Source organism: Uloborus diversus, chromosome 2 (genome assembly GCF_026930045.1).
Source record: "Uloborus diversus isolate 005 chromosome 2, Udiv.v.3.1, whole genome shotgun sequence".
In the NCBI taxonomy this organism is placed as follows: domain Eukaryota; kingdom Metazoa; phylum Arthropoda; class Arachnida; order Araneae; family Uloboridae; genus Uloborus; species Uloborus diversus.
The window spans coordinates 40,869,826-40,894,426 of NC_072732.1; the positions used below are offsets into that span (position 1 = coordinate 40,869,826).

The following is a 24,601-nucleotide window of genomic DNA, read 5'->3' on the forward strand; positions in this document are numbered from 1 at the left end:
CTTGGCCTACAAATCCAAGTCTAGACTCGTGCGCAGGACTCAAGAGCGTGATAATGATTTTATTCTTGGTGTGAAGCGTCTTCTAGGGTGCTCTCTACATTAGGGTTTTTTACCGTATTAAAAGAAAAAAATGCGCATTCTAACAATAAAGTAACGATTAGAAAAGGAGAGGGCGATTGATTCATCCGTCTGTACTTGCGATTAAGTTCTTTGTTTCTTTCACTGTCTCGTTTTAGTTTTCAACAGTAAAATTGAAATAAAATTAGGTTGTAGAACCGTGTGCCTATTGTGAAAAACTAAATGGTATTATAAGAGTTTTAGCATCGACCGTTTTAACGCATTTGAGAGAATTTAGTTCTTGAAATAATCAAAAATACTTTTAGTGCACTAATTTTTTTCTCCTTCCAGTTCTGTATTCCTGTAAAATTAAGAATTTAGAGAAAAAAGACAGAAGTGAAACACTTTTTATTGATAAATCTGAGTTGATGTAACGATGTAACTCATATATAATGAATAAATACTACCCATCTCTTTTTTTTTATCTTACTCCCCCCCTCCTTTTTTTTCCTTTTTGTGGACAGAAAAAAGACTCAGCTCATTTACAAATAAGAGTTTGTCTTTTTCATTTCCTTTCTTTTCGTTTCCTGTTCCTTCTGCTATTGAGCTGAAGGCAAAAAGCGGGAAATAAGTAAGAAAAGGTCCACCTGAATATGATTTGCAACCGCTCATGAAGGAGGATTTAGAAATATAAATTTTTTCATAATATTGAATTTTTGGTAATAATATTACTACACAAACGGGTAGATAGCTTAAAAAAGCAACAGGGGGGAGGTCACTGTGACCTCAAACGGATTTCCTTACCCGGAAGCATTTCTCTGACCACTTCTTAAGAAATATTATTATTTTTATCATTGATGCCTGATGCTTCCTTTCATTAGATTTAGGCTCGTGTGTTTGCTCAAGTTTTATCCTACGGTGAAATTCGGAGTTTTATCGGTAAATTGAGAATTTCCCCCCACCAAAAATGCAAGTTCGGGGGGCCTCTCAGTTGAGGTTTAGTTTAAGACTCAATCTTTATTTTCCCATTAATATCCGCATAAAATTCGTAGGAAACATGAATCCTCAGTTGATTGTTTTAATTAAAAAAAACACAACCATTATCATTTTCTGTGCAATTATTTTCTCGATAAAAAAAAATTTAGTTTTTAGCTCAGTGTATTTCTCCAGAGAATTTTAAAAAAACAATCGCCAAATTTTCCGGTTAATTCCTTCTGTAGATATTCTAAGAAAAGAAGTGTTGCAAATAATTGAATTGGTGAGAGCAAAAACCACTTCAGTCACAAAAATTCGAAACTTTGTTTTTCATGGAAACAAGCTCTGGGAGGCAAGACGCGTTTTCAGTGCAAAAACCACGACACTCAGATTAGTAGCTCGAAAGATACGAGGCCTCTCTTTTGAACATACAGAACGTTTTGAACGCTTTTGGTACATATTTAGCTACCTTCACACAAGTTTTGTAAAATTCTTCCATTGTCGTTGTTAGCGTTTATTCCTGCCTAATGTTAAGTTTTTTAAATTTCTGATTTATAGTGAGTTTGTAGTTTTTAATAATTAAGTATGGTTATTGTAAGAGCTTGATTTTTTTTTTTTTTTTGAATTCCTGTATGTTATGATGGCAAAGTAACTGTTACTTCATTTCTGATGAAATCATGAATAAATATAAACTTTGAATGCATGATAACTTTTTTATCCAAGTCTAAAAACTAGTTGAGTGCAAAAACAGCGTAAGTCTAAATTACATTTTAAATTTTCCTGAGCCCGATTTTTATCGAAACTACCTAGTGTTTGCAAAACAGCAACACAAATGCATGTTGCGACGGAGGAAACAACGTTGTCTAATCATTTGAAAATGTGGAGGAGTTATGACGTTTTTTCTCTCTCCTGAAACTTTTCAAATTCTTGACTGACGTATTTTTTGCACTCATCGATTTAGTTTCTTATATCAGTTTAATGCTCAAAACCATTCAACTAACCTCAGAATCAACTTACAAGAATCATTCTAAAATTTGCTTACATTAAGTATGAGTTTATGCTCACCGCGTCGTTACACCCGTTACCTATTGTGAGGAGTGAAACGATGCCGGGCATGGAATCGATCGACGGAGGTGAGTGGCCGAGTGGAGCCTCAAACTGTCTGGAGAAACCAAAAACAGAAGCATTACTCTTAGAAATATACAGCCACGTCCGACTCGATCGAGGTACGGATGCTTAACAAAGCATTATTTTAAAGATTAATGAATTTTCATGCAATTAGTGATTTGAATTCGGAATAAAGAAAACTCAATGCAGTGAATTTGGGGATACATATTGTAACCTCTGTATCTCTAGATCATTGGACTTAGATCTCAGCTGAAAGACAAGCAGCAGAATTTTTTTTTTCAGCTGTCTGAGACACAGATTTAAAAAATTCAAAAATAGTCTTGAAACGGAATCGACTTTCGAGCATTCGTAAAATTTAAATCAACAGATAAAAATGCTGAATTTAAATCCAGCAAGTACAGGCTATCTGTGCGTTATATCCCAGAAAATGAGGTACAAATCTTCATTTGCTCAAAATTTAAGATTACTTTTTCTTTAAAATTTTTCAGTTCTTATCCCAAAGCCAAGAAGTAGTCTGCAGATTTTCTCAAGAATATGCGTCGTACTTCGTAGCGTCGCGCTCTTTCTGCTCCCAGAATTGCGAGTAACTAAATGCGAAAACTTACTGGCTTTGTTGAAATATGAAAGGGTGTGAAGTAAGCAGTGTTACGCATCAACATGAATGTATGAATATAGGGTTTAGAAGAAATAAACTTTGTTTAGAGAGGAATATTTTTTGATATTAATAAAATCTGAATAATAGCGTATAACTGCTTCAAAATGAAAAAGGACTTTTTTCGTTATTATTTGTTCCAAACTAGCCTAAAATAATTAAGAATGTATCTTCATACATTTTCTCACTTTGTATGTTTGCCTGTATCAATGCATATCTGCTTTAAATGTCTAGAGAACCCCATAGAACTTACGGCAAAGAAATTTGTGACAATACTAGTTCGAAAAATGGAAGGATTTCGAAAAAAAAAAAACATTTTCTACTCGATTTTTTTTTCTTTCCTCTTTTTTTTTTTTTTTAATATATTTCAAGCAATTAACATAAATTTACTAATGTATAATTTTTTTCAAAGTTGTAGTTTTTACATTTTAAAAAACGCCAATTTTTCTTGTTAAGGTAAATTTATATGAACCTTCTGATCGAATGGTAGCAGACAATGTAATTGCTTTTAAGACGAATTTCTATTGCTCTGAACAACTGAACGATATTTAAATCCAATATTTTTTCCAATACTCAATCCTTTTGCATCTCACTTTTTTTTTCAAACGTTGCAACGATTATTAGAAAGTTTACTGTCATGGCCTTCAGCTAACTTTTCTTTTTAAATTTCATTTTACTCAAATGCCTATTTTATCCAATAAATTGGTAACTATTTCGCTTTGCTAGCTTTTTTTAACACGCTTTTATTAGCTTCACTTGTATGTTTGTGAGTAACTCTCCTTTCGACTAAGAGCTAGTGGCTTATTACTGTTAGTACATTCCTCCACTTTATGAGCGTTCGTGGTCGAGCGGTCTAAGGCGCGGGTCTTCGCTGACGTCCACCTCCGGCAATCATTGGGCGTGCGTTCTAATCCCGTCTACGCCGAAATTAATTTTATAATCTTGCAACTCAATTTTCGCCCACTTTTTGTGATCGGATTCTTTTAAAATTTGGAATGCAGCCTCAGACCCGATGACAATGCAATATTCTATAATCAAATTCATTTATTAACGATAAGTTATTAGTTTATTCTAATTAACACGCTTTTATTAGCTTAACTTGCATGTTTGTGAGTCCAACTTTCCTTTGTACAAATAGCCAGTGGCTTGTTAGAATTACTTACAACGTACTAATCAGAGCTGCGGAGTGTAACAATGTTTGTACATGAATTTACCAGAAAGCATTCGAAATGTCTGATGCAAATAATGCAATAGAATACTAAGATACATTCCATTATAAAAATCGATCACACGCACAAAGATTCCATTTGAAAGTTACAAGTGTTAGCAATATTTAGTATCTAAATCTTATTTGAAATAAAATAATTGTTTAAAATACTAAATAAACACGCTTTGGTATCAAAATGAACTAAAAAGTTAAAAATAATCTTTGGATGTATATAAAGTAACTGACCAAACATTTAATTTCACTGTAATAAACAAAAAAGTGTGGTGGGCTGCCTATTTACATTCTTGCATGGAGAGCAAGTGGAAGAAATTTAAGACAACTGATAAGAAGCCCCCAACGTTTTTTTTTCTATTACAGTAAAATTAAGTGCTTGATTAATTACTTTATATACTTGTCATCCAAAGATTATTTTTAACATTTAAGTTCATTTTGCTACTAAGCGTAGTTTTTTCGTTTTTTAAACTATTATTTTATTTTATTGGATACTTTTAGTTCCTGATGGTTATAATTGTTATAATGATATTGGCATTAAACGCGCATTTTGATTTTATAAATTAAATGCAGGGCGTTTTTTTTTACATGTAATAATTTTATAATCTTTCTTCTGCAGTAGTTTAAATTCGTTTAGACGAGACAGCTTTTCGCCATAGGTATCTTCCTTTCAATTTTCACTGCGAAAAACACTGTAATGAGAAAGCTTTTATACAAATAGGAAATAATTTAAAAACGCACTTATTTGGCTGAACTTGGGCATTTCTAGATCGCCGTGGGCTCTTTTGATTTTTTACAGCGGACAAGATGCCGTGACAAGAATGCTTTTTCAGCGTATGTAAGCAAAAATCAAACCAACTGTCAAACCATTTGCAAGGCAGTATCAGTGCTGCTGGAATGGTACGGTATTGCATGATATGGTATGGGCCGCCGCAATGGTCTAATTTTAAATTATGCCAGAAAGTCACTGTAGCTACCTCTTTTAAATTTTACAATATGCAAGCCTGTGTGTGAAGCGCTTGCTATCAGTACAAGGGAGGGTGATATTTGCTATTAAAACCATCATATGCAGATGATGAAGGGCAATTCCACGGGTAACTGACTGACATTTTTAAAGCAAAACAGTATTTTGTAACATTCAACTCGAAATATACATTGTACAAAAGATCTTTGGCCCAGTGGCGTACATATCACCCCCGCAACTCCCGCGTTGCGGTGGGCGCAAGAATCTGAAAAAAAAATAACACTGCATTAAAATTATTTTAAAAAATCTTACGGGGAGACTGACCTTATAAATCTTGCAGGGTGAAGGGGGGCGCATCGAAGTCTATCTACGCTACTGGTTTACCCCTTGATTATTGTATGTTTAAGCTGATCTTACTGGTATTTTTCAATTCTCAATATACATTTTGGATGACTTATTTAAAAAGAAATTAAAACATGTTTGCTGACTGACAATAATGAAAGCAGCATGTCAGTCAGTTACCATGTTTTTAAAATTAAAAAAAAATATATAAAATTATTTAAAAAAATCTTACGGGGAGGCTGACCTTATAAATCTTGCGGGGTGAAGGGGGGCGCATCGAAGTCTATCTACGCTACTGGTTTAGCCCTTGATTATTGTATGTTTAAGCTGATCTTACTGGTATTTTTCAATTCTCAATATACATTTTGGATGACTTATTTAAAAAGAAATTAAAACATGTTTGCTGACTGACAATAATGAAAGCAGCATGTCAGTCAGTTACCATGTTTTTAAAATTAAAAAAAATATATCCAAAATGTATTTTGGAAATTCAACGAAACCATTAAATCCAAATTAAAACCGGGGATTACTCGACTTCTGGTGTGGATCAAAAAATCAGAGCTGACATGAGGACCACATCCAATCGGCGAAGCCATAAATAGTGGTAGTTACGGGAGACCGCGGAGAGTGATATGATATGGTAGGTGCTGCTATAACAGCGTGCTTTCGTCAAACTTCTCAATGAAAGCACACCCGGGGTTTGAACTTGGCATGCGTTTGATTCAAAACTTTAAAATGTTTACTTACACCAATTTCTTCCCACTGTCCCAAAATAGGATTTTTTTTTTGACTAATTGAATGAATTCAATGCAATGTTTAAAATTCTAAATGTCAATCAATTTTAATTGTTCATACGTGTACCGTATGCAAACGAGCGTTTTGTGCAGGACTTACCGAAGCTCCAATAACCTTAACACAATGATAATTTTGTAAGCATTCTAACTATACATTCAACCTTATTATTTAAAAATCAACTCTTAAAATCATACCTTTAAAGTCAACCTTTTTTTCGGACTAATTAAATAAAATTAACACAGTATTAAAAATTATAAATGTTAATCAATTTTAATTGTTCGTACGTGTACTGTAAACAAATGAGCGTTTTGTGCAGGATTTACCAAAACTCCAATAATCATCACACGATGATGATTTTGTAAGCATTCTAACTACCTGTATATACAATTAGAATCAACCTCTTTATGTTAATCATACGAAACATCGTCTTGTTACAATTTCAAACGTTATCCAATCAATTTTAGCGGCATCTTTTTATAGGATGGTAATGAAGTAAAAATTGAATTAAGACGCATCATTTCATTCCTGATAATTGTCTTTCGAGGTTTCCCATTATCAAAAAAGAACTTGAATGCCTTTGAGATGCATTACGTGACACGAACAGAAAACTATTTAGTGAAACAGATAATCAAAAATTAATGGAAACGAGAGGTAAAAATAAAACAGCTTTAACGTCAAATGAGGAGCTTAAATGACTAATTAAAGATTTACGAGGGAGATGGGTTGCCATGTTTCTAACACTGTAAGTGTGAAAACGTTTTTCATGAATATTTTACTAATATAATTAACAAATCCGCGAGAAACCTCCCCCGATAGGTTTCTCTTATTTTATGTTCCTTAAATCTCCGATTTTTAGCTTTGTTACTTTGTTTTGTATTTGAGGACGCCTGCTTCTTCTAAGTCACAAAAGAGTAAGTGACTAATTATAGGCTTAAGAGTTAAGGTTTTTTTTTTCCAATTTGGATTGTTGTTGAACTACGCTGTTGCATTTTCCGTTCGTGAATAAAACTATACCCATTGGCCAAAGAATTATAAACCTTTGAGAGAATTTTCTTGCCTTACTCGCACTGCAAGAGTCTGGGGGGAGTATCATTATATGGAGCATGTTCTGCTGGCATAGAAGTGGTGCACTGGTGTTCCTTGAGGGTAAACAAACAGCCATGCTGCGCCTAGATATGCTGGCAGATCAAGCGCACCCAGCAATGTTGCATTTCTGTCCTAATGACAGCGTATACTTTATGGGCGTATACATAATGCAGCCATACATCGGGCCAGAAGTGCTGAAAATTGGTTCGCTGAGCATCAGTCCTACTTCCAACGCCTTCCCTGGACACTGTATAACCTGGATTTTAAAACCTTTTCAGACGTGGCGTCCGGTATACCGGACATGAACTTTAAACAGCTGCTAATCATTTATTAATTGAATAAATTACGCGATTTTTTTTTTTTTTGCGGTTAACTCTTTACAGTCTGCTTATTATTATCTGTGCAACATTTTTTTTTTATTTTGGGATTGACAACATTAAGAAATAGGGATTGGGAGAAAAGTACTGGCTCATTTTCCCAACCACGGATTCTCGTCGCAAAAACGAGGGTTTTTTTTTCTGATTTTTAAAAATATATGAGGCAGTGGGGGGATGCAAGTGGCAAAATTAAAAATTCGGAGATAACCAGTACACGTGGTAGGTAAACTTCTCCTCTGTCTTGGGGCAAGAGATGGTACTAGTAGCCCTGGTAGTTGCTGCTATACAGCATGATTTCGAAAAAAAATTCAATGAAAGCCTACCTAGGAGCTAATCTTTAAACGCGTTTTACTCAAAACGTGAAAATGTCCACTTGCATCCCTTTGCTTCTCGCTGCCTCAGAGAATCTTTTATTAATCATTTCAAATGCTTGTATTATGTTTTGTTATTGCTTAGAGAATATTTTACAAAGAAGTTTGTTTGATATTTCAGCATTTTTTTAATCTGAAATATGTATTTCAATAACAAATGTCCGGAACATTGGACGCGTCATTTTTTTTTTTTTTTTAGTTTTTCACCTATAAACTTGAACTTTTGTCTATAAGATACTCTTTACCATAGTACTCTGTCTACCAAATAAAAACATTTTTGGTTGAGTTATTTCAAAATTCCGTTTGAAAGGGTTTTAACCCCATAGAAAATGTGTGGGATATGGTGGAAAAAAAGACGCCCTCTCCCATCTCATTTGCAAGATATAAAAAAGCTGCATAGCCAATGCATGGAATTCTCTGAAGCCCTCCAGAAGCTTGTAGACTCGATGCTCAAACGAATCAGAGCAGTTATCCGTATAACAGGTGGTCCAATAAAATATTGATCTTGGGTTTCTAATTCATTGTCCAGTGAGTGTAATTCTCACGGTGTTAGAATTTAGAAATTGCATTTTTATAGCTGTGAAATGTTCATTAATTTTTTAGTCATAAATTGAAATACATTGGTTTGACCAGATATGGTCATACTCGCTTAGTTATGCAGCCGTGCTAATTGCAAAAGTCGTATCTGCAACTGAGTTCAAAATGAGAAATTTCCGTGTAAAATTTGGTGCTTCCATGTATTTGATTCGGATGCAACTTTTTCAGATTTTTTAAAAAAATTAGTTCCTATTGACAAATGACCACAAAATATTGTATTTAGGTGAAATATATGACAAGGAAGCACCTGGTGATCATAACTCAATTTTGATGAAAAGTGCAGATACCACTTTTGTGTTTAGCACGGCAGTATGGGTATACCAAACACTAGTAATGATCATGCTAGATTAATTAAAAATAACTGAATTTAATACCCCAAAAAGGTGTGCAACAATATTAAAACACATATTTTTCTTACAATATAATGAATTTTCAACTTACCAACTCAAGTAACATTAAAATTAAACTAGTATGTTGTGGACATTACAAAACTTTCTTCTATATCTAAGTTATGAATTCTTGGATCTAACGTATAATCGTTACCACGAAATTCTGCTATACGGAAAAGCGAGGAGATAACTGGGAAATTGGTGATATTTATTTATTGCCGTTAAACTTTCTTCACCAATCCCTGTGCGAGGAATGCTTTTCCTTTGAATGAGGAACAAGGAATAGGGAGATATCTATTTGCATGGGGTTACTATAAAATAAGAGAGTTACCAGAATAAAATTACTCACGCAAAATATTGGCAACCTTGTCCATTTCCGAATAATCGAAATATCCCAACAGAAAAAGAATCAAAAAAATAAAATTGAAAATTATTTGAACAAGCTTGCTTCAAACAATCTCGAATATTTTATTTGTTAACAACTGGAAGTTGGGAACACATAAAACTTTTATATTATTGCAATTTTTCCGATCATTTGCAAAAAAATTAAATCACGTGGTAGGTTTTCTCGAACAGACGATATTTCAATATGATTTATCTTTCAAATTGTTGCATTAATTAAGCCATTTTTATTCGAGTTTTTAGTTAACAGCTTATTTACTACTTTTAGCTTGTAAACGTTAATGTAACAACAAACTAATCGGTTGTAAGTTTTCAGCTGCTTCTATCGGTTATGTCTTCAATTATTCTTTTGCCCGCATATTTCTGTTATGTTTGTAAATGTTAATGCAACTTAGTTAACAAATTGAACGAACGCTATACTATAATATGACAGTTCTGAAATCATATCTTCATCAGCTACGTCTTGTTCTCCAATCTTTTTAATTCCTGTCATATTTGAAAATATTCCTATATCTTGTTAAACATTGTTTGGAAGCTGCTGGTCACAGGGGTGGCTTATGCTGCCTTTCTAAGCAAGAGAGGCATAGGGGAAGGTTGCCGTCAATGAACCGGTTCCATGACTGGACTTCGAAGATATTTTTCTCACCAGAGTTTTCTCAAGCACGAAATCAGTTTTGCTGTCTTCTTTTGTCTCAAAGCAGTCCAACGCAAAATCGTCAAGGAGCTTGAGTGAATGCATCACATTGTTAAACGTCCAAATAAGATTTATACTGTTCACTTACTAATGACTGACATTTACATTTTGTTTTTACATGCTTTGAATATTACTGAACAACTAAATGGGAACATTAACTTGAAAGAGTGCATTTTCAAGTTCAGTTCCCTATATTTAAAGTTTCATCATGACTCGTCAAAGCAGTGACAACTATGAGAACATTCAAAGTGACGCAATTGCTATCATTGAACCGCTATGTGTTTCTATGAATGAATTAGCTAACAAAGTGGTTCAGTCATGGAATCTTGCAAATATTATTAAAGTGTTAGCTCAATTATCTTTAATAATTGATCAATCTTTTAAAATAAGTGTGATAATGGTTTAACAATATTTTTAAAATAGGTTTTGGAAACTCCCCTCAGTTCTTATATTTTCAACGTAAAAACTTGAGTAGTCAATTCAGTATTTGTTCAAGTAAATTTTAATACAATTTCAAGTAAGGAGACGTATATTGAGTAATTATTCCTATCGTCAATATAAAGTTTGAGTCTGAACTACTTCTTAAAAAGGTCAAAAGTGTTATGTGGTTCATTGACGGCAACCTTCCCCTATAGTGTTAAAAAGTTAAATTTTGTTCATTAACCTCTTCATGCATATATTATTCTGCATTCGTTTAATAATTACATATCGCATCTGTTATGATTTTCAATTTTTTAGCTAATTTGTTTAATATGATTAAACCTATATCGTAAATCTCGTAGAGGATACTTAGTGGAAAAGTAATGTTGCAAGAAAAAGGACTCCCTTCTTAGGAGAGAAATATAATACTCGCATTAAAATCTAACTTATTTGTGGTCACTCCTTGCGTTTGTTATGACTTATTGTTTATTTTTCTTTTTTGATGCTTAAACTGCTTCTGAAGTAAAAGATAAACAATAATGATGCAACGTTAAAAAGCTCAAATTTGCAGGAAACTACAGACATGCGCTTCGTGGTGACAAGGAATCTTCTTTTCAATGAAAATGTAATGAGCTTATGAATGAAAAGACATTCAATCAAAGTTCTTTTCATCCATAAGTTCACTTCTTTTGCATTGAAAAAAAGAGTTAATTATAATCCATGAAATACACATCAGTAGTTTTTTTTGAAAATTTGTGCTTTTTAAGGCTGTACTGTTATTCTTTGCTTTTCAGTACAAAGTATTTGTTTATTAACTATCTGCTCTTGAAGTTTGTCTCTAGGCTCCCTTACTACTCTGCCCTTTCAACATGTTTGTTATTTATAAATTGCATTCTAATCTGAAAAGGAAGAAATAATTCTAAATTTGAAATTAATCCTTTACGCGCAGATTATACTGGGATTTGTGTATGCTGTTCTTCTTGGTCGCCAATCTGATCGTTCTGCCTGTAGCAATCTCCTTTTTCAACGACGATCTGTCCATCCGGTGGATTGCCTTCAATTGCCTCTCGGACACCGTCTTCCTGCTGGACATTCTCGTCAATTTCCGAACGGGTGAGTTGTTTTTGCCCCCACTGTATTTAAAGTATGTGTTTCAATTTACGAAATTTGATGTAACATAAATATTAATGTGGAAAAAAACATAACCTTCAACAGACATATCGTTTCTTTAAAGCTCTTAGGTAGGATCTCGTATATTATACTGCTACTGCTGGGATTAGATATCTTACTGCTATTCTGAACTGACGATATATTGAATCAAAACTTCTCACAAAAAGGGTGTCACGGTTATTTTACACTGAAAATATTTCCTATGCTATAATTCTAATTTTAAAATAAATGAAAGTTGAAGCGTTATTTTTCCGGGAAACGCAATTTTATATATTAGGAAACAATCCGAAATAAATCGGCATGAATTTAAGTTAATTAAATAAACTAAGACACATAAAAATATGCATTATGTATTTATTGTTCAACAAAAAATGATTTAGTCAATTCTAGATAACTCAAGGTCTCAAGGGACTGACTAAAACCCCTTAGTTATTGGTAGTTTGAGTAATGGGAGGTTCCCATAGCCTTCTCAAGTGTTTCGAACCCAATGAAAACTTCGAGATAAAGAAATAATCGAGTTATAAGGCTTCAAATTATCGAGAGATGATTGTATATTAATTAAATAAATGAATCGCATACAGGTAGTTCGTATACATACACATATGTAAGTATTGAAATGGGTAAGTAGTGCCGTGTTCGCTTGATTTGAATAAGATGAGCAGATCAAATCTGAGTTTAAATTCGTTAGCAACAATATCCGCCTTGCATGAGTTAGTGGATGATCCAAGTTTATCTCTTTGCGTTCGATCTTTAATTAGATACGTTTGCTGACGTAAGGATCGCCGATAAAATGCGAGCTTGCTTAACCTTTCGCTTGCTTCCTAACAAAGTACTCTTGCTAGAAGGGGAATACTATCGATTGGAACAAGATTGGGAGTAGAAAAATGGAAAGCGGCATCCAACGCAATAATGAAATTTCTAAAAATAATGTAGAAGAAATTTCTAAGTTTCTACTTTACTGTTTCAGCCTTGCTAAAACTTTTCTTCTCTCAAAGGGAAAGTTACTTATTTGTTCATAGCTTTTTAAATGATTCCTGAACGTTTTAAGCAAGTTAAGGGGTTTACTTTTTGCACGGAAAGCAGGGAGGCAAGTCATTGTTTTAACCAAGCTATTCAAACCCCAGGCTAACCTGGAAATTAGAGGAAATTACAACTTTATTAGGGTTGTAGGAACTTGGAACAGCTTACCGGAAGAAACTAATGAGCAAGGGGGTACATAGCTTTAAGAGGGCCATTGATCTTCATTGGGATCAAACAAATTGACTAAGATCAGCCTAGCTGGGTTCAGTGCCTGTTGTTGATCATCACATTTGAATTTATGAAACAAAATAGGAAAAAATTTAAAAGAAGCGGTAGAATAAGTCAAGTTCACATCCGAATGACTGCAGACATAATATAAAATTATCCTCTATTCTCGGAAGTGCTGAAGTAGATTTAAAAACTCTTCCGAGGCGTTGGTGGTAGCGGTACTGTACTTAAAAAATGAGGCCGAAGTTGTGTGTGTATGGGACCGAAGTTTAATGTTGTGAGTTACTCCAAAATCAGAGGGTGACCCCCCCCCCCCCCTCCCTCGTCGTTTCAAGCATTTTTTAAATATTTAGCGATTATTTATTTTGCTCTAGAAATGTCATCTTGCGTATTTCTCATACTTGCTTCACCTATACATTTCGTAATGCGTCATCTTTTTTGAATCATTTATAGCGATCAATTTTTTTGTATTGTAACTATTTTTATGTATTTTTATAGAATCAATGAATAAGTTATTTTTGTTTTCATCATATTTTTAATAATATGTTATAGAAAAGTTTCAAGGATTTTCTATTATGCAATTTTTTAATTTCAAAAAATTATTGTTAAATTGAAAAATTTAACTTGAACTTGTTTGTAGTGCTTCATAAAAGGTTTAATAAACAAATTTTTCAATATTATGTGTACAAACATCAGATCAAGTAGTATATTGTAACGGATTCGGTGCGACTTCCACTTTCTTGAAATGAAGACACAGTTCTTGATAAAACACAGGAAATTTATTTACACTATGTACAGGAAAGATCTTCAACAACTGCTAAATTATTCATCAGCAATTAAGCAATTATCACACAACACCGTAAACTCAACGTTTACACACGTATTTACTTCCAAATACGAAAACAACACAGCGAAATGCCTCGCTATAAACAGAGCAAAAATGCACTCAGTTCGAAATCTGAATCGAAACTAACTGTTTATCCATCGCTAACGGCTTAAATACACCGAAAAGAATTTTCTACAACATTCTTACCTCTTCGCGAAATGCGTAGACCGTTATCAAATTTCGATCAATGAAAAGGAAAAAAGAATAGGGGTTGTATACTTTAGCCATATGTTAAGGGGTTGTATATTCATTACGGGAAACTATTTACAGGTTACGTTACTACAATAATTACTATTTACAGGATTTGTAACATTGCCCCCTTCCTAAGGACTGCACGTCCCGGGCAGTACAATCCCCAGAAAGGGTGTCGAACTTCTATCACAAGTTTACAAATATTCACATTAATTAATAACTAACAGATACATAGGAAACACAATAATAACAAGAAATATTACTAAACATTAAAAGGAAAAATTATCTACACTTTTATGTTATCAACCATGGTTGTTTACGTAATACTCATGAACTATGGCCATAGTATGGGGCTAACCGATCATAATGTACAACCCTAGGTTTTGCATTAGGTGATTTTTGGATCCTCACTACGACGTCATTTAGTCGGTTAACGACTTTGTAGGGTCCATCCCAATGCGACTGCAATTTGGGTGAAAGACCTTTCCGTCGGATGGGATTCCATAACCAAACCTTGTCGCCTTCGTTGAATTCATGTCCAGTAGACCTTGTGTCGTATCGGGTCTTCATCTTCTCCGCCGCGATGTTGATTCGCTCTCGTGCGAAGTTATGAACGTCTTCCAACCGGGCCTGGAGATCCTGGATGTACTCCTCAGGCGATGAAGGCGCATCCGGAGGACGACCGAAGACGAGATCACAAGGTAGCCGAAGCTCTCGTCCGAAGAGCATCTGAGATGGGGCAAATCCGGTAGTCTCGTGGACAGCACTGCGGTAGGCCAGCAGGAACAAAGGTAGCTTCTTGTCCCAATCCTGTTGATTTCTGGATACCATAAGTGAGAGATTATTCAGGATTGTGCGGTTAAATCTCTCCACCATGCCGTCCGATTGTGGGTGTAGTGGTGTTGTCCTAGTTTTCTCAATTCCGAAAATTTGACATAGGCCCTTAAACACAGCAGAGATGAAATTTCTCCCTTGATCGGAATGAATCTGCAAAGGTGTTCCATATCTCGAGATCCAATGTTGGACTAGAGTCTCTGCTACGGTGGTAGCCTCTTGATCTGGAATGGGATATGCTTCCGGCCATTTGGTGAAGTAGTCGATGGAAACAAGAATGTATTTGTTCCCATCAGCAGTTCTTGGTAGAGGACCCAGGATGTCGATCCCAACTCGTTCGAAAGGAGCTCCAACGTTGTACAGATGTAGCTTCCCTCTGCTTCTCTTCTTCGGTCCTTTACGAGCAGCACAGGCGTCACAAGAATGGCACCACTTCTCCACGTCATCCTTCGCCTTGCTCCAGAAGAAGCGCTCCCGAACTTTATGGAGGGTTTTCAAGACACCAAAATGTCCTCCAGTCGCACTACTATGTATTTCTTTCAGAACATCTGAAATCCTTGATCGGGGAAGTAGTAACTGCCACCTAGATGTTTTGCCGTCGTCAGATTCCCATTTCCGGTGTAGCACGCCGTTCCGTAAATGGAGTGAGTTCCATAAAGCCCAGTATCTTTTTGTTGCAGGACTGAAGATGGAAACGTCCTGCCAGCTAGGTCGCCGACTGTCACTTTCCATGAACTCCAAAATTGGTTTTATGTCGGGGTCTTCAAGTTGATCTTTTCGAACTTGGTCGTCACTCCATGGATCAGGTTCTGATGATATTGGAGTCACTGTCACCTGATAGGCGGTAGGGCTAGTCGTTCCATACTGTTTCTCGATTCGGGAACAATAGTGGCAGTTCTCAGGACAGGGTCTCCTTGATAAAGCGTCAGCATTACCGTGAGATAACCCTTTTCGATGCTTGATCTCCATGTCATATTCCTGGAGCCGCTGTATCCATCTGGCTATCTGACCTTCCGGATTTTTGAAGTTCAAAAGCCAAGTTAATGAGGCATGATCTGTCCGAAGCAGAAATTTTCGGCCGTAAAGGTAATGATGGAAGTGTTCTACAGCTTTCACTATGGCCAGTAACTCCTTTCTGGTGACGCAGTAGTTTCGCTCCGACTTTGATAAGCATTTGCTCCAGTAAGCGATGACATGTTCATTTCCGTCAATTTCTTGGGATAAAACAGCTCCGATGCCCTCGTTGCTCGCATCAGTGTCCAGGATGAAGGATTTTTCAGGCTGAGGATAGGCGAGGATAGGCGTTGATGTTAAAGCCTCCTTCAGTCGTAGAAATGCATCTTCGCATTCTTTGGACCATTCAAACTTTTGCTTGCTCTCCGTCAGCTTATGCAAAGGTCGTGCAATGTTGGAAAAACCCTTCACAAACTTCCTGTAGTACGTGCAGAGCCCCAGGAAACTTCGCAGCTGATGGATGTTTTCGGGACGACTCCAACCCTTGACCGCAGATACCTTCTCTGGATCGGTTTGTACACCCTCGGAAGAGATGATGTGACCAAGGTAGTTCACTTCCCGGCGGAACAAATTACATTTGGACGGGCTTAACTTCAGATTGGCTTCCTTAAGCTTTTGCAGCACCTTCCTAAGATTTGCCAGATGTTCTTCGAAGCTGCGTCCCACGATGATGATATCGTCTAAGTAGACCAGACAGGATTCGTAAGAGAGTCCTCTTAACACTGTCTCCATAAGACGCTCGAACGTAGCTGGTGCATTGCAGAGGCCGAAGGGCATCACTTTAAACTGCCATAAGCCTTGTCCAGTTGTAAACGCTGTCTTCTCTCGGTCCTCAGGGTGTATCTCAACCTGCCAGTAGCCGCTCTTCAAGTCCAGGGTCGAAAACCACTTGTGTCCGGAAAGAGTGTCCAAGGTATCGTCTATCCGTGGAAGAGGGTAACTGTCTTTCTTGGTGATTTCATTCAGTCGTCGGTAATCGACACAAAATCTGGTGGAGCCATCTTTCTTTCGGACCAAGACGATGGGAGAGGCCCAAGGACTGGATGAAGGTTCGATTACATCATTCTCCTTCATCTCTTTCAGGAGGGTTTCAACCTCTTCCTTCTTAGCGAACGGTAGTCGTCTTGGATGCTGTTTAATAGGGGGGTGTTCTCCAGTGTAAATCCTATGCTGCGTTAAATTCGTACGGCCAACATCCTCCGATGTAGATGAAAACAGATGCTTGAAGTCGTCCACCAATTGTTCCGCAGCAGTTCTTTGATCTTTCGATAATGGCGCACTCCCAATTAACCTCGACGTCAAGGACTCAGAAGACACAGTCTCAGGGGAATTGATTTTTCTAATGATGCAGTTTACTGGAGTACAAGTTGCCAACACTTCACCTTTTCGGATATTCCTTGGCCTTTCACTCACGTTGGCGACTCTCACAGGAATTACATCCTTAGAAAGGTCCACAAGCGTAGATGCTACCAGTACTCCTTTTAGGCTATTGCTTAGGTTAGGGTATTCAATGAGTCCAAATCGAAAACTATTGCTTTCTTCAAGGGAGCCAGGTATTAATGATTCTGACCTTGAGGGAATCGATAAATCTGTTTGAGCTATTATTTGATGAGCGGATTTTACATCACTTTCTGCAGGGAAAACGGCTATGTCTTCTCTCATCGAGTGCAGCTCATTAGTCTTGAAGTCGAGAGTGAAGTCATATTTCTTCAAAAAGTCCAATCCGAGAATGAAGGGGTCCGTGATATTAGCGACGAATGCCGTATGATGGTAGGTGGCATTCCCAAACACTATTTCCAAGTCCACTTTACCGTCAATCTCAATTTTGTCACCTGTCACAGTCTGGAGACTTACGCGTGGCGATGTCCACAGCAGTTTCAATCCAAATTCACGAGCCACATCTGTCCTAATGATTGTCACATTGGCTCCAGTGTCAACAATCAGTCTGCAGGGGTTCCCATTCACATGTGCGTAAATGAAAAGTCCATCACTGCCACTACTAGAAGAGGAAATCTGCAGAGCTTTAGTGGTGGTGATTTCCTTCCCTCGCGTAGCTTGGCGAGCCGGACAACTCCTTCGCAGGTGTCCTTCACTACCGCATTTCCAGCACTTCTGCTCTTGTTTCTTTTGGGCTGTTATGCTGCTCAAATGTCTTGTCAAGTCACCGAGTTGTCTCTCAAGTTCAGCGAGGTGGGACGACCTGGAATCAGACTCATCAGCTTCCTGAGTCCGGATTAGATGGCGATCCACACGGGTTGCTTCTTGGGCGGCCTCGTATCTCATCGCATACACAACGGCAGAATTCAGGTCTTTGACATCCGCCATCCGTAGAGCTTTCTGGATTTCCGGATCTCGAACCCCGTCGATGTAGTAGTTGAGTGCCAGGTTGTCTCGAACATCCGCAGGACAGTCACAAAAAGCAAGATGAGACAATCTCTCGACGTCCGCCGCTAGCTCTTGCAGGGTTTCCCCGGTTTTCTGGAAACGGGATTTCAACTGGAGTCGGCTGAAATCTTTCTGGCACTTCTCACCGAAGCGAAGCTCCAACGCAGATGTGAGGGCGGCGAAATCCAGGCGCTGGCTGTCCGGAAGGGTCTGGAGAATGTCCGCTGCGTCACCTCTCAGGGATGCTGCAAGATGGCAGGCCTTGGTAGCAGAGTCCCATCCGTTCGCTTCCGCCACTATCATGAATTGAGTTTTGTAAACCTGCCACGAAGTTTTCCCATCAAATGTGGCAAGTTTAATGGACGGTCGAGCAACCGATGTGGGAGCGCCAAACTGTACAGAGCTGCTTTCCGCGGTCGCCAGTCTCCTTTCCACGTCCTTAAAGATCTCTTCTTTAAGTAGAGTAAATTTCTTGTCTTCTTCTTCCAACTTATTTTCCACATTGGCGATACGCTCTTCCACAGTATCAAATTTTTCTTCCAGAGCCTCAACTTTATCTCCCATTGCGGTTAGTTGATTCTCCATCATGGTTTTCATCGACGTTAGGTCCCTTTTTATTTCATCTTGACTTGTAGTAATTTTAGCAGTTAAATCACTATTTAACTGTTCTTGGTTAGTCGCCAATTCATTTTTCAATTGTTCTTGGTTAGTCGCCAAACTTTCGGTCAAGTCACTTTTCACGGCATTAATTGCTGCCAGAAGTTGTTTTAATTGGTCATCCATTGCGCGAGTAATCACCATAAAAACAAAGTCTAGAAATTCAAACAGTCTTTATGAAAAAAAAATGTCCAAAGTCACACTTACTCCAAGAAAGTCCAGAAGAAGCCCCACGTTGGGCGCCAAATTGTAACGGATTCGGTGCGACTTCCACTTTCTTGAAATGAAGACACAGTTCTTGATAAAACACAGGAAATTTATTTACACTATGTACAGGAAAGATCTTCAACAACTGCTAAATTATTCATCAGCAATTAAGCAATTATCACACAACACCGTAAACTCAACGTTTACACACGTATTTACTTCCAAATACGAAAACAACACAGCGAAATGCCTCGCTATAAACAGAGCAAAAATGCACTCAGTTCGAAATCTGAATCGAAACTAACTGTTTATCCATCGCTAACGGCTTAAATACACCGAAAAGAATTTTCTACAACATTCTTACCTCTTCGCGAAATGCGTAGACCGTTATCAAATTTCGATCAATGAAAAGGAAAAAAGAATAGGGGTTGTATACTTTAGCCATATGTTAAGGGGTTGTATATTCATTACGGGAAACTATTTACAGGTTACGTTACTACAATAATTACTATTTACAGGATTTGTAACAATATGTAATCAGTTATTATTAACTTGGTATAAATATCGAGTATGTTTATTATAGCTGCGTTTTATGAACCTCGCTCTTTTTATGGCTATTTCTTTTTTCAGCAAAATTTATGTCACTGTTATTGTTTTCATGAAAAATGAAACTTTTCTATTCATAAATTTTAAAGTATAAAAATATTCCTATTATGATTTAATATTGTAATTTATCTGTTACCTTTTTTGTTTAATTTGATGGCTAAAAAATGTCTACGTGCAATCTTTCCCAGTCTTTCCGTTTTAATTGCGTAAGTTGTTGACGGTTTCATATTTTTATTCTTAAATTTTTTTTGATTGATTAAACAACATAATTTAATGTTTTTAATTATGTATATTGTACCTAAATCCATACATTATTACAATATTGCTGAAATCTTAGTTATATGTTCAATTAAAAAAAAACAATTCAATTGGTTATTAAATTTCTTCCCTTTTTTTACTTCTTTCTTTCTTTTCTTTATTTTATTTTATTTTTTTGGCTGTTTTTCTTTTTCTTTCATCATACAGCAGATAAAAAGGGAGAAGCATAAATACACCCAATACAGATTGTACGTAGTATGATCCAAAAATTCGGGACAAGTTGTATAAAACGTTACTCAGAAGAGTTCACATTACCAAAGCACACCCACCTTCAAAGGAACCTTGAGGGACTATGTACTTCTGCCAGTGTTCATATAACTCTTGGAAACACTCCTGGAACCATTTTTCGCAACCTTCTATGATGCAGCTTTATCTTCTCCTGACGGAAGAAAGCGACGTCCATGCAATTTTTTTTTCTTCTGGGAACAGGTAAAAGTCACGCGGAACTCAGTCCGACGAAACTTTACGTTATTTGTTTGTCATATCAGAGTATTAACTAATCGAACAGTGCATCCTCAACATGAAAGTCGCATTCTTCCCCTCGATTGAGTTAAAACAGCAGCGCGAGAGGCCTTACAGGAGGTTGTGAAAATGGCTGCTAGGAGTGCTTCTAAAATCTATAGGAACGTTGGCAGAAGTGCATAATCGTTCAAGGTGACTATTTTGTAGATAGATGTGCTTCGGTAATGTGAACTATTCGGGGTAAGGTTTTATACAGCTTGTCCTCGAAGTTTTAGAATACACTACGTACGTATGAGTTTTCAACTTACTATTTCATTACGTTTTCGAGCGACGCAAGTTTACGCGCATGAAAACATCACAAGAGAACTTGCGATAATTAGCTGAGGAGGCGTTCAAAATGGATCGTTCGGTCATGTTCTTAGGTACATATGCATGTGCAGATGTGCCGAGAAAACTTGTGAAGTTTAAATTGGGTGATCATAAAATAGAAATTTAGGTCGAAATCTGATTTTTTTTTTGTGATTACAATTCCTTATTCAAAGAAAGGAGGTAAAGTGAAATGAATAAATGATCCTTTAACTCCCTGACAATCTTATCAATTCATTTCCTTTAGATTTTTTTTTTTTTTTTTTTTGGCCATCGGCCATTTGGAGAAAAACAATCGGCCATCGGCCATCTTTTAATAATCTGCCAACACTCGGCATCGACCCATCGGCCAAAAAATGGCATCGGTCGAGCCCTACAGCGGACCATATCTTCAGTGTTCAAACAAGATTACGAAGTCCACAAAAACCATTCACCGGGCTTCTATAGTCAGTTGAGCGTGTCAATTAATTATTTTATTCGAAGCACCAACTGCACAGTTATCAAGTTAAACCAGAAAAATACTATGAAACCAACAAGTTTAAAATAATTTTCACTGCTTTTTGTAGCAAATAAAATTTTAAACCAATTTCTTGTCAAAACTAGGGCTTTGAGCTTTGTTATTTACTTTTACTTTATAAGCAACTATAGTTGGGGTAACCTAACCTGGCAGCGTTTAAAATAGCGTGATTAGGATCTGCGATCCACAAAGATGCCAGGTTAGGTTTTTCTTGACTGTAGTTTCATTACTTGCATTTTGTCTGATCTATGAGTTTTAATTTCATTTGACTTTTTTGAAATTTACTGCCGTTATACAATAGTTAATTTATGGTTCAAAAAATTGACTATACATATTTGTCTTAAGTTGACATAGTTGAAAACAACTTAATTTGTTATTTCTGGTTGAAGAGTGGGTTTCTCAAAGCTCACATATTTTGAAAAGAGTTTTTAGTACAATTAGCTGCATAGCTAATTTAAAACAGATGTTACTGATGTAGCTTTCTCGGTGGTTCAAATAACAACACAAATGTAAAAACTAACTTTTATTAAAACTTAAAAGAGAATGAAGATAACGAGGCAGTTGCTCGTTCTTGCTAGTATTATGAGGGCTGGCGGCTCCCTTCAACTGATATAACGTAACAAAGTAACACAACAACCAAAAAATACAAGACAACTTGTTTAAATAGCAGGTGAGGAACACGCCCTCTTACGGCAATTCGTAACAAGTTGAACTGTTATCGGTAGGGCTTTGGAGTCAGAGTCGTGGAGTTGGAGTCTGACCGATTTTAGGGTATGGAGTCGGAGTCGAAGGCTTTAAAATTCCAGGAGTCAGACTTGGTCATTTTCCCTCCGACTCTGTAGCCCTGGTTATAAATCTTCGAATTAACATCGGAATCTTCCATCCGCGAAAGAGTATATTTTGCCAATTTGTCTCACGGGTGTCATAGCATCACGCATGACATTGCGCTTTGCCCGTTGAGCACACTACTGAACTGAAGTTTAAAACCAAGTAATTTTTACTGAAACTGGTTATAGTAATCAAATCTTAAATTCAACTCAGCTCTTTACCGATATTATGGCACTTACACACACATGAAAAAATGGCAATTTTTTGAACCCCTGACTGTATCATTAGCAAGATAGCTGGAGTTTGATCGTTTGCCATACAGTTAATCTCATTTAACATTATCAAGCTTTAGTGCCCATCTAAAGATAAACAATGAGAATTATTTCATCTTTACCTTTCAGCTTGACGAGTTTTTAAAATGTGTTCAGTTTTTCGTCCTTAACTTTCATACCTAAAACTTTGAAAAATAATGCAGCCGTGAAGCTGCCCGAAAACGATGGCGTCTATTTTAATTCTGTTTTCCTCCTTCGCCACTACCATACGGTTTCATTTTTATCAACTTTATACTTATAATAATGTATACTATATGTTTGATTAAGATCAATTATTCCTGAGTTCAGAAACATCAGAGAAAAAGTTTTTTTTAAATACAATTGAATCGGTTATTTTGAAAAGGCAGCATCTCTTTAGAGACAAATAATAATAATAATAACAATAAAAGACTTCTGAAAGTTTGGAAACCTTGCCGGTCATATTTTTTGCTGTTTTGTTACGGTAGGTAATTACAATAATATTGTACTGAATTAAAAAGATTCTTGATTGATTATGCGAGAGGTATTCAACCTTTTACATTTTGGGGAACCCTTTGTGCTTACGTTTTCATGGAGAAACCTCTTCGACTAAGAACAAAAAATTAGATACAAACGCTTTTACTCAAATTTACAAAATTTTGCTTATGACAACACACAACTTAATATGATGATGAAACGTAATGTTGCTAATGAGATTGTTTACTGGTTTTCTAAAACAATTTATATAAGCAATAAATAAAACAACAAACAAAATATTTATTTATGGTTATTTTTACAATAAAATTGCCTTTAAGAATTCGATCTTTTATAAAAATTAAGCTTTTACTAAAACTTGGTTGTTTGGATTAAGCAAATAGTGATCATTTGCTGAATACTTGTTAAAGTTCTAGGGAATCTTATAGTTTCACGGAACCAAGACCTCCAAACTCTACTATAAAAAATTAATTAGAACTTAATGATCGGATAAGGATTTTTCCCTTTGCAAAAGAGGAAGTTGAAACCAAAAATAGAGATTTTATTTTTTCGAAATAAACGATTCAATAATACTATGCATTTTGTTCAATCGTAACATTCTAAAACGTTCGTGAAAGAGTATAACATCTAGTTTTTTCAGTATTTCAATTCTGGTTTTAAGAAACCCCACAACAGAGCTTTTTTTGAAAAGATCTACAAAATATGCTCTGTATCAACAAGATTGCAGTCATTGAGTTGGAAACTAACGTGGAATCGATCCATGAGCTTTTAATCGATGACCGCTAAAGAAGCCCTTTCGAACCGATCCACTCTTCAGAAAGGATTGATTCGGTTCATTGAACAGATGCGAGGATTGCTTCTGGTGTCAACATTTGCCACAAAATGGAATTGTGTTCACTTTAAAACTCGTGAAATAGGTCCGGTTTTCAAGCACTTGCACAAGAAGTTCATCCTGTTAAAATCCTAAGAATTGCAACATTATGTTCAAACGTAACTTAGTTTTTATAAAATAATGTGGTTTTTGAGTTCAACTCTTACCAAAAGTTAAGACTTGTGATTGCAACCCATACATTGTTGCCTTTAATACTCAGTAGAATCTGGTTTATCTGGATCAAATTTGCTGCATTAATTTTTTCATTTGTTACTTTTACATAGATGATTTCAAACTATGATGGAAGGAACGTAATTATAAGTACGCTGAACATTTTTTTTTCGCTTTTTATCACTACTAATAATAAAGCTGAAAGACTGGATCTCTGTTACTTGCATAGCGCCTAGACCGTTCGACCGATTTTCATGAAATTTGATACAGACTTAGTACGTAGCATAGAAGGAGCACCTCGAAGTGATTTTTCGAAAATTCGATTCCGTTCTTTTTCTGATCCAATTTTAAGCCCATTTAACCGAGCGAAGTACTATAACATGGAGAGGTAAATTACCATAACATGAACGACCAAATTACCAAAACAAACCGAGCAAATTAACATAGCATATTGGCGAGAAATTCTTCATCCATTATTTGTAATATACACGCGAATTAAATGACCTTTTAATTTTCTTCTACGGGCAAAGCCATGCGGGTACCCCTAGTTGTAAATAAATGTACAGCTCCTGCATACATTGCACAGTCAATTATGGTAATCTAACAAACCCCACTG

General features: G+C 36.2%; 1 protein-coding gene across 1 annotated transcript in view; it reads left to right on the forward strand.

Annotated features, from left to right (window-relative positions):
• Positions 1 to 24,601, forward strand: part of LOC129235236 (potassium/sodium hyperpolarization-activated cyclic nucleotide-gated channel 2-like) — an 85,846-nt gene that overhangs the window by 19,286 nt on the left and 41,959 nt on the right. The window contains exon 5 of the mRNA XM_054868945.1: positions 11,418 to 11,581. Within this exon, the coding sequence (XP_054724920.1) occupies positions 11,418 to 11,581 (164 nt within the window). The remainder of the gene's footprint in view (positions 1 to 11,417; positions 11,582 to 24,601) is intronic.